Source organism: Mixophyes fleayi, chromosome 4 (assembly GCF_038048845.1).
Source record: "Mixophyes fleayi isolate aMixFle1 chromosome 4, aMixFle1.hap1, whole genome shotgun sequence".
Classification (NCBI taxonomy): Eukaryota; Metazoa; Chordata; class Amphibia; order Anura; family Limnodynastidae; genus Mixophyes; species Mixophyes fleayi.
The window spans coordinates 236,300,373-236,312,185 of record NC_134405.1 but is presented as its reverse complement, the minus strand read 5'-3'; the positions used below and the strand labels follow the sequence as shown (position 1 = coordinate 236,312,185).

The 11,813-nt window shown below is 43.4% G+C and overlaps 1 protein-coding gene across 1 annotated transcript in view; it reads left to right on the top strand.

Moving 5' to 3' along the window:
- Positions 1–9,445: 9,445 nt before the first annotated feature.
- Positions 9,446–11,813, top strand: part of TSPAN8 (tetraspanin 8) — a 28,799-nt gene continuing 26,431 nt past the window's right edge. Inside the window, exon 1 of the mRNA XM_075205343.1 lies at positions 9,446–9,529. Within this exon, the coding sequence (XP_075061444.1) occupies positions 9,470–9,529 (60 nt within the window). The 5' untranslated portion in view covers positions 9,446–9,469. The remainder of the gene's footprint in view (positions 9,530–11,813) is intronic.

Genomic DNA, 11,813 nt, shown 5'->3' with positions numbered 1-11,813 from the left:
CCAGGGGCCACTTCTCCCTTCTCATCCTCCTTGACCTCTCTGCAGCCTTTGACACCCTTAACCACCCCCTCCTCCTTTACACCCTCCAGTCTTTCGGCCTCTCCGGCCCAGTCCTGTCCTGGTTCACCTCAACCATACTCACCGATCCTTCTCTGTCACCACCTCTGGGTCTCTCTCCCCCCCGTCCACCCTTCCAGTCGGGGTCCCTCAGGGCTCTGTTCTGGGACTCTTACTCTTCTCTCTATACACCTCCTCCCTGGGTGAACTCATGAGCTCCTTTGGCTTCGGCTACCACCTTTACACTGACAACACTCAACTATACCTCTCCTCTCCTGATCTCTCTCCCTCCCTCCTCTCTAGGGTGTCCACCTGCCTCTCTGCCATCTCCTCCTGGATGTCCTCTCGATTCCTCAAATTTAACCTTGCCAAAACTGAGCTCATAGTTTTTCCTCCCTCTCATACCTCATCCCCTTCTGACCTCTCCATCACTGTCGACAACACCTCTATCTCCCCTGTCCCCCAACTTTGCTGCCTTGGTGTCATATTCGACTCCTCTCTCTCCTTTGGCCCCCACATCCTCTCTCTTGCTAAATCCTGCCGCTTCCAGCTGTGCAACATCGCTCGCATCCGGCCCTTCCTCTCCCAAGATGCCACCAAATGCCTTATCCACTCTCTGATCATCTCCCGCCTGGACTACTGCAACCTCCTCCTCACTGGCCTCCCCCACTCTCATCTCGATCCCCTTCGATCTGTTCTTAACACTGCCGCTAGGCTTATTTTCCTTTCTTGCCGCTCCTCTTCTGTCTCCCCCCTCTACCTAGCCCTTCACTGGCTCCCATTCCCCTTCAGAATCCTCTTTAAGCTCCTCACACTCACCTACAAGGCCCTCCCCAACTCCACTGCGCCCTACATCTCCACCCTCCTCTCTATTCATGCTCCATCCCGCCCTCTCCGTTCTGCCTCTCACCGTCGCCTTTCTTCCCCCGTTATAACCTCCTCCCATGCGCGCATCCAAGACTTCGCCCGCGCTGCCCCCCTCCACTGGAACAAGCTCCCTCCCTCCATCAGAACTTCCCCTAATCTGTTCAGTTTCAAACCGGCCCTAAAAACCCACCTTTTTCTTAAAGCCTTTCTGTCTCCCACTTAACTTTCTACCTTATCTTCTGCCTCCATCCCCCTACTCTCCCTCTCTCCCCTGCATCTCTCTGTCTGTCCACCCCTCCCCTTAGATTGCACGCTCCTCTGAGCAGGGCCATCTCTCCTCCGGTTTCCACCACTTCTAACTCTGCTCTCCAGCTACTTAGCCCTCCTCCTCAAGGGTCCTCCACCCCACGTCCACTCTCGCTCCCTCCTCCCCCCTGGGGGTCTCCCTGTTTTCTGCACGCTCCTTCTTGCGCCCCGTCATTTGCAGATCCTCCCTTCCCCGCCCTCTCTAGCTGTGCATTGACCTTACTGAGTTGCAGAACTTACTGTTTACTGTACTGTCTCCCATTGTATTGTAATTTGTTTGTCTCTGTATGGCGCTGTGGACGCATTGTGGCGCCTTATAAATAAAAATTAATAATAATAATAATAATACAATGTAAAGGAACCGGATTGAAAAAAAAAAAAAATCTATTTGTTTTAAATGTTGAGTGCCTTCTCTTTTTGAGTCTATATATATATATATATATATATATATATATATAAACAGAAGTACTTGGCGTTGCCCGGGTTTAAATCTTCAAGTTATCAATGAGTTTGATGTAACTGTCGACATCTTAGAAATAATTAGCAACTTAGCAGCGCCTCCAACACACCAATGAGGTGGGTGCACAGTGTCATTTTTGTTTTTATATTGAATATCATCCAAATCCATCCAGTGACGGCCCAGTACAGGCCTCCCAGGTAAAAGTTCTGGCCAGCGTACACCAACGAGAGGTCAGACCGGGACCTCAACCCCTTAGTATGTCTTCTGGGATCCAAAGTTACAAGTCTGTGAGGTTTTCGTCCAAATTCATCCAGTGGACGTCTCAGAGCAGGCTCACTGAATCAAAGTTCTGCCCAGTATACGCCAATGGGAGGTCTCGTGAGGACCCTAACCCCCATAAAACCTGGCCAGTATCTAACTGGACCACTTCACATTGGTTTTATCCCAATCGGTGCAAGAGTTTCAAAGATATTTACCAACAAACAAACAAACTTCTACTTTTATAAATAGGGTCTGAGTCGTTAAGGAAAGTAAGGCAAAAAAACGAGTAAATGTTCTCTGGGACAAAACATGCTACAAGGCAAGGGGTGCAAATTTGTTTATTATTTTGCACATTAGTTAAATACTGGCTGTTTTTTTATTTCGCTCACAAATACTTGATAGATCTATTTTTACACTGAAATTTAAAGTTGATTTAGGACATGGCCTAACCCAACCATAAATCTGTCCCCACAATTTAAATTTACCTCCCCCTCCAATGCAACATGGTTTTGCCCAGGTACAAAGTTACTCATTTTTTATGCTTTGTGCTCCTTAATGACTCAGGCCCAAACTGTATAAATATCCATTACCTGTTGTTATTCATCATCATCAAAATTACAATTTATTTATATAACACCACCAATTCCACAGCACTCTACAGAGAATATTCATCATTGACATCAGTCCCTGCCACATTGGAGCTTAAAGTCTAAATTCCCTAACACACACACACACACACACACAAATACACACACACATACTGGTGTTAATTTTGTCAGAAGCCAATTAGCTTACCAGTATGTGTTTTGAGTAGGGGAGGAAACTGCAAGCACCCGAAGGAAACCCAGGCAAACACGGGCAGAGTAATGCATATGGAAATGTCAAATAGACAGCCATAACTTCATATAACATAGCGAAAATACTAATAAATGGAAAGAAGTAATAAAACATTACAATTAACATTCTGTATTATGACAAGCATCAAACTTATTTGACAAACACACCAATGGCAAATTCATGGAAAGCAAGGGCTGGAATTACTTTAGTAGCATGATGTGCAGTGCAGATGAGTTGGGGCACACTTCCACTGTAAAAAAAAAACATGTAGCAGCACTGGGGTGGCAGGCTATTTCTTATCTTCTGTGACATACTGAACTTTCTATAGTGATTAGACCATGGCTGCTGACATAATAACCAGGGGAGGGCTAGCAAATTTTAGGAACATTTTTTTTTTAACTATTTATTTGGAAAAATAGCAATCATGTACAGATAAGAATCAACAATTAGTACACTTACAGGGCAAGAGACAAAAACAGAGAACAGTACATGTGATGGGCATAAGTCAAAGAAGCTGAAAATGTTTGAGTAGCAAATATATAAAATAGCCAGAGGTTGTCAATAGCCAGACAGGTAAGTATACAATTGTTATCCAGAATACTCAAGAAACTATAACATTTTATAACAATATAGTGTGGGTGGGGGGGAGGGGGGCCACTGGTCGCCACTGAGACTGAAAAAATAAGAGAACATACTTACCAATTATCCACACAGTTCCTTACCCCTATCTTTCCTTTTTAAGAGGAGGAACAAATAGATAGAAGAGGGGCAATAAAAGTTTTCGAGGGGATTACTGCTTAGATGCTCTGGGAAGGGAAACACTATCAAGAGTCAAGAGTCAGGTCACCTATGAACCTAGAGAGTCTTTTTAGGAGGAAGGAGATGGTACAGGAGGTAAGGGGTTATAAGTAAAGCCAAGGAGCCCAAACCTGGTGAAATTTATCATCCTTATCATGCAGGTGGTATGTAATCTTTTCCATCCGGGCAATAAACCAGATATAGGATCGCAGGGCCGCCATAGTGGGGGGATCAACTTGTTTCCAAGACTTAGCTACTAGGCAACGCGCAGCAGCCAGGACATGGGAGGCCAATTTTGCAGACTCTCTATCATCCTCAATCAAAGGGTAACAGAGAAGAAAAGACCATGGGTCTTTCCGGACAGGGCATGGAAGGAGGGAGGAGAGGAGGGTCCTAACTCGGTCCCAAAAGGAGGATATTTTAGGGCAGGACCACCAGATATGTATAAAGGAGCCCGTCTGGCCACAACCCCGCCAACATAATGGAGAACTAGAGGGGAACATTTTAGTGAGTTTGTCAGGTGTATAGTACCACCTAAAGTATACTTTATACGCGTTCTCCTTCACCAAAGTGGAAATAGAGCTGGTGGCAACTTGATCCCTTATGATTTCCCAACAATCCTCCTCTGGGGGGGCCCAGATCCTTCTCCCACTCCCTCTCATGCCTACCGCCCGGAGGTAAAAGTACATTGAGAATTAAGCTGTAGATAGAGGAGATCATGCCCCTACCCAAGGGTGAGGAGAGACATAGGGATTCAAAGGGAGACCTAAAAGGGGGGAGAGGAGCCCCCCCAAGAAGAGAGCCCACAAAGTGTCGTAATTGGAAATACTCGTAGAATTTAGGATGGAGTCTTGGATATTTAGAGCGTAGGTCATCCCAGGAGATAAAGGCCCCCTGAAACAATAGGTCTCCAACAAATCGAACTCCCGCAGTGACCCAAGGACTATAGAAGGCAGAGGAGAGTCCAGGAGGAAAGGCAGGGTTACCCCAAAGAGGTAGGACAGTAAGAGAAGACACCGGTATTTTGAGATGGGGTCGGCAGGTCTCCCATATTGCAGCTGAGAATAGAAGGGTAGGGCATTGGGAGGCAAGGGGAGATCTAGTTTGTTTTGAGAGACCCCACATACAGGACAAGATTGGAAAATTAAGATAAGCGGATTCGATGTCAACCAATGACAGTGCCGCGGGGGGGGGGGGCAAAGGAGGCTATGACCTGGCTCAGATGAGCCACCCAATAGTAAATTTTCAAATCCGGGAAGCCCCTACCACCACCTCTGGTGGGTCTCTTTAAGAGAGCCAGCTTAATCCTGGGAGACCGGCCGTTCCAGATAAACTTAGAGAGACATTTTTGGATAGATGTCAGATCCGAAAGGGGGACTCGGACAGGGAGGGTCTGGAAGTAGTAGAGAAGCTTAGGAAGGAGGTTCATTTGGCCGGAGATAATCCTGCCCAGCCACGAAATGATCAGTGAGCGCCAGGAGAGCAATTCAGACTTGATCTTAGCAAAGAGGGCCGGGTAGTTCTCCCGGTAGAGGGAGTCATAGGAGTCGGTAATGAAGATACCTAAGTATTTAATTTTCTTTCTCTGCCACCGAAAGTTAAAGCGGGAGATGAGTACCAATCCTTCAGGGTAGGGAATATTAAGGAGGAGAGCCTCCGATTTCGTAATATTGATCTTGTACCCTGAGAGGTGCCCATAATGGTGTAATATGCCAAAGAGTCCAGGGAGAGACTTCTCGGGCTGCAGGAGAGTCAGAAGGACATCGTCCGCAAAGAGAGAAAGCTTACTCTCCAGGATCCCCGTCCGCACACCCTGTATGTTCGGGCAGGCCCGGATAGAGGCCACAAAAAGCGCTATAACAAGGGCAAAGATGAGAGGAGACAGAGGGCACCCCTGCCGTGTACCGTTGGATATGGCCTTCCTGGTATTAATGATATGAATCAGATCAACGACTCTCCTTGTATTGTCTCTGGCCTGACACCCCGGTATAAAGCCAACTTGGTCATAATGTATAAGGGAGGGAAGGACCGAATTTAGTCTATTAGCCAAAATTTTTGCATATAATTTGACATCTATATTAAGCAGGGAGATAGGGCGATAACTAGCGCAGTCATGAACATCCTTACCCTCCTTATGAATGACGGATATCCGAGCCTCCAATGAATCCCCAGACCAGGAACCCCCAGCCAGGATTCAGTTGAATAGGATGTGCAAACGGGGGACCAGGAGCCCAGCAAACCTCTTATAGTACACTGCAGTAAAGCCGCCCGGCCCTGGAGCCTTTCCTGTTTTCTGAGACTTTATGGGTTGTTCAATTTCCTCTCTAGTAATCTCAGCCCCCAAAAGAGTACTAGCTTGTGAAGATAGTTTTGGAAGGTTAGCGGAAGAAAGAAAAGATTCAATCAGCTGTGAGTGTTGTTGGGAGACTAAAGGATCAGAAGGTTGGGAGAGGTTATAAAGTTTGGTGTAATAGGATTGGAAGGCAGCACGTATCCGCTGGGGGTCATAGTGTAAAATTCCATCGGAGTCCCTGATAGCCAGGAGATTCCGGGCCGCTATCTTAGCTCTAAGTTTGGTGGCTAGCAATCTATCGGCTTTGTCGCCCTTTTCGTAGTAGCGCTGATTGAGCCACTTCAGTTTATTGGCAACCTGGTGGGACAGCAACAGATTTAATTCACCACGGACAGAAGCAATTTCCTGGAGAACCAAGGGATCAGGGTTCAATTTGTGGCGTTGCTCTAAAGCTCTCAGCGAGTCCGTCAATTTGATAGTTTTAGCCAAACGGATTCGCTTAGTCCGAAATGCCAAGGCAATAAGATGACCCCGTATTACAGCCTTATGGGCATCCCAGAGAGTCATAGGGGAGATATCAGGAGTGTCGTTCGTCTCAAAGTATTCAGAGAGAAGAGAGTTTAGGTGGGTAGTGGTTTCTTTATCATGTAGGAGTGATTTGTTGATTCTCCAGGTTGCTCTAAGAGGGCGGTGAGGGAGGGAGGTGAGTACAGCGGAGACAGGGGCATGATCTGACCAGGTAACAGGGAATATTTGGGAGGAGCAAAGTTTAAGGGTGAGGTCGTGGCTGAGCAGGATCATGTCAATCCGGGAGTAGGTATTATGGGGAGAAGAAAAGAAGGTATAGTCCCTGGCCAGAGGGTCCAATACTCTCCATGAGTCATACAAGTTATGGAGTTTTAGAAAAGCCTGTAAGGCAGCTGTGGTGTGGGCATCTCTCCTCGAGGGAGAGGAGGAGGGGCCTGAGGAACGATCTATAGTTGGGGCTAGAACAGCGTTGAAGTCACCAGCGACCATAAGTTCACCTTGACGAACACGCGCTAACAAAGAACCCAGTTTTTTGAAGAACTTATGCTGGCCGGTGTTGGGCGCATAGAGATTAACTAGAGTACAGGGGAGATTATTCAGAGTGCCTATGAGGATCAGGAACATGCCTTCCTTATCTTTATGAGAGTCTTGTAGTTCGAAAATTAAATGGCGTGCAAACAGAATTGCTACATCTCGCTTTTTCTGCCTATGGTCACACGCATGAAATGTCAAGGGAAATTTTCTGGAGCGAAGCTCAGGGTGAAGATGATGGACAAAATGAGTTTCTTGTAGGAATATCAAATCTCCTTTAAGAGATTTAAGAGAGGAATGGTATTTAGCCCGTTTCTGAGGGGAGAGGCCCTTGACATTATAGGAGATAAGGTTAAGGGTCATAGGAAGATCAATGAGGGGAGCGCTAGAGACCAGAAGAGGGAAGAAGTGTTAGGGGAGAGGAGAAAAAAGGAAGAATGTACAGGGGCTGACCTGGTAGGTGGCGACCAGTGAGGAGAAGGAGGGGAAAACCAAAGGTTAGGGATACAAGGGGATCGACATAGCAGACCAAAGTCCACTTGTCGTAAATGCTGGTAGGGGATAGGACATGATGGGCAGGCCATCAGGGACCCCAGCGCAGAGCCCTATTTAGGAACATTTTAAAGAAAAAAAATGCAGGTGGCCCAGTGACCCAGCCTGGGTAGCCCACTATGGGAAGGATGCTTCATAGGGAAGGGAGCTTCAGGTAGCCAGAGGGGATGAGACATTTTATGTTTCATGTACATGGAGGCCCTTACAAAATTTGCTATGAGGCCCACTAATGTACATTTACACCCTTGACGGAAATTTGCAAAACATGTTATCTATTTTTATAATTACAAATGAGAAAAATGATCCAAATTTTAAGATTGTGTACTTTTTGTGATCATAAGCTTCCTATATAGATATGTAGTTATTTGACCTTATAAAAACCAGTGTTGCAACAGGTAATGGTCAAAGGACCAATGCCAGGAGTCCGTAATTAAGCCAGGCTAAAGTAAATTTGGCTGATATATATTATTAGTAGTGCTGAATGTTTATTGGATAGATGTACACTATGTTCAGGGGATGCTAAAGATGGCAGCAAACTTTCAGCACTAAAACAATCTGTATGTTGTCCCCACAACGTATATACTATAGAATTGCAGAACTGAGCATGATATTCAAAAACCAAGGGTACCTTGATCAGGTTAGAGCATCTCATATCGTGAATAAACAAACTGTGTAACTTTTGTATTGGTCTGGTTTTTAGTTTGCATCTGATGTGCCTAAAGCTAGGTACACACTACAGGTTTTTCACCCGACTGTTATGTCCAATAATTCATTAGTGTGTATGGTCCAATTATCATGTTTTATTGTGCCAAAGAACATCGTATCATTTCATTTGATTTCATAACCGGTCTAAAAATCTCTATAAACGATGGAACTATGAAGTGTATGTGTGTGCACTCACAACCAGCAGTGTAGGCAGATCTCTATAGAGTTTGCAGTGTCTCCATCTTCACAGCAGTTGGTTATGACAGAGTAAGAGCACAGTTCTGAAGGTAAATCAAGTAAAATCGTGTTAGTGTCTAATCGACATGCTGATCAGGACTTTCAGTCATTGGTAAAGTCGATAAAAATATGGCTTCGGGACAGTGGCGGATCCAGGGGGGGGGGGGGGGGCGATCGGGGCGATCGCCCCCCCTAGCAGGGGCTTGCTGCCGACAGCTGCACACTGTGCAGGTCCGTTCAGCAGTGACAGTGTGCTGCCCGGCTGCTCTGATTGTGTTTTAAACACAATCAGAGCAGCGGGGCAGCACACTGCCACTGCTGAACGGACCTGCACATACTGTGCAGCCGCTGGCAGCCTTAGAAATTAGAAAGGGGGCGGGGCCTAAATCGCCCCCCATAAAATCGCCCGGGGTAAAGTTATTGTCTAGATCCGCCCCTGCTTCGGGAGAAATTATCTGTAGTGTGTTCCCAGCTTTATAGATGCCTTTGGGTTGCTGTTGCAAGAGGGGTCACTGGGTTTGGAGTTAGAGGAGTAACTTAAAATATTTGTACAATAATAATAATAATAATAATAATAGATTAATGTTAACACAGACATAAGTTGCACATGCTGATTGTGATGTTCCTTCGAAATGAATAATATTAATCTTTTAAGTCTCTGTTTTTAAAAACAAAGTTGCAGTGAACACAAACAAGCTAAATTTGAACTTATATGCATACATTTCTCAAGATTTTGCAATTATTTCTTTGATTTCTATCCTATGGTTATACATATCTTACTATGCACATTCACATACATACAGTATTATGTCTTTCATATCAGTGAAAAAGATAAGCTGCTCTAATAAAATTTTATTAGCGAGCAAGTCAGTTGAAACAGGTGGAGACAGCTCCAAATGGAATGATTTACCTACTGGAGTTTATAATTAGCTCAGTATTAGATTTGCTTACACACCTTTTTTTTACGGAACATAGAAGGCATCTTCTTTAATTCAGTTTCACTGTAGGCACGGATTCAGTACAACCTATCTGAGAAAATGGCAGGGGTGAACAAGTGCCTGAAGTACTCTATGTTTACATTCAACTTCTTGTTCTGGGTAAGTTGCAACTTACGAAATTAAATTTTCCTTTTGGTAGATATATATATTTGGCATAGCAATTTATATCACATACAGGCCTTACATGTATCAATGTTTTTCATGGACTCTTTTAATAAGGCTTACTAGACATAAATTCTGTTTGATATTAGTTGGCTCTCAAATAGAAGAATTGGGTGGTATTCATTTTATTTGTCATAATTGTCTAGGATTTTTTGAGTTTTCAGAATATTATTTTTTTCCTTTTACCTATTCTAACGTTACTGTATAAATACACTAGATTTATAATGCAAATATCAGAAGCAAAATGTACTAAAACATCCTTTTCTCCACAAATAAATATTTTTTTGTATTGAAAATTCAGCTTTTTTCTAAATATAACTCTTAGATAATTGATGGCATCATCCCAATGTAAGCACATGGGAATTTTAATGAAGCGTCAAATGATACTTGTTGTTGTCTATATAGATAGTTGAAATATTATTGCTCTGCTTTTTTAGCAGTGAAAGTGTCAGTGTTCTTCTGTCATACGTTCTTATTAGTGGGATGTTTAAAGCTGTTATCCACTTAAACATTCCTTCCATACAAATCAACTGCTACAGCCTTGCTTTATGTTCACGAAACCTGTACCTGTGACCCAGCCCTACAATCAAGCACACCAAATTTGCATCCACTCCTATAATGAATACGCACATCAAATAGAGATGCAAGGGACACTAATAGAGGGACATCCATTAACATGGATGGTTAATGATGGTATCAAGATAGTCACTGATTACAAATAAATACATCTTCATAAGCACTGGATCCAATTGCCAGCCGGCTACATTACATGGGATTTGAGATATGTATTATTTAAGATTGGGACACTAACGGAATAACATCTATTCATTGTATTCATTGAAGAGTTATTATTGTTTGGAATTCTGTTTTTTTTTTTTGGGGGGTGGGAATATTCAACATCAAATCCTCTTTAATCCGTTTTGTGACTCTTCAGTAGAATTGGAGTTACATGTAGAGAAAGTTTGACATTTTATATAAAAATGATAACCAATTTGATACCTCAGGGAATTTTCTTTCTAATTTATTTATTTTCTTCTACTGTGTTCATTTAATATATGTTGTATATTTTTATATTGGTCATGTTACATAAAATGTTATGTTTATTTGATATATTTCAGTATATGCACTGTTATCAACTGGGAGCTATTTATTGGTAGTTATAGTTTCACTGAATGTATATTGTCAGGACTATTTCTATTTCCTGAGAATATTAAAAAGTCGCATGTAGTTGAGGAAGCCTCATTATGGTAACACCTAAGGTATTGATTTGTGCACCTAGATAAAACGTGAAACATGAGTTTATGGAACAAGATGGCTGTGTTTGTGAGAGAACAGATGTTTGTACAGCAGAAGGGAGGAGGTGGGTAAAGTGAAGAAATTCCTAGTAAAGTACAGAGTAGGCTCACCTTTGTACCTCTATTTGTAGAGAAGTCAATAAATGCGATTTCCTTTTGTGGAGCTATTTTAATAGCATAAAGGTGTGTAGAGGGCAAATTTGTATGGGTGATAACTGAGTAAGCGGCTACTTCTCCTCATTCATGAAGGGGTTAACATAGGATAAATTGAAGTTCTCCATGGGGACTGCAAATATTTTATCAAGTGGAGAAAAGCTTTGCTTTTTGCTGCAAACAAATGCCATCTCAGGATGATGTTGGCTTACCTTGTCTATGAGGTACAATGAAGCCTGAAAAAGCTTTGTGTAATTCCCCCCTCTCTGGGTCAAATCACTATGTGCATGTGTGGGCGACACTCGTATATGTGCAACTGCACTTTCTCCTTTCACTGATAGCGTAAGGCTACCGGTGACCAATGCAGAGAAGGGAGTTTTCACCAGGGCTTGAAGAAAAGTCCTGGCATGGTAAATAAGTACTTCAATATGTATCACTGCCATATGCACTGACACCAATAATCAGAAATATGAAATGGTAAAAAAGGGATTGATATGTGGGAGTAGAGAGATACATTTGAATATTGTGGTGCTGAAAGCCATAAGAGTTTATCAGCTTATTAAGGGAGGTGGTGTAGATGGACAACAGTAGGTGGCCATGCCAAATTCTGGAGTTCTCCAACTGATAGGGGAGGAAGATATACTATTATGTGACACTCAGTGTCAGATTGGAAAGATAGGAACAAGTCAGAAAAGACCACTGAGGCAAAGAGGATGGAGAGTTTTAAGTTGGAGAGGGTGATTAAATTTGCCAAAACTGGATGAATGACACAG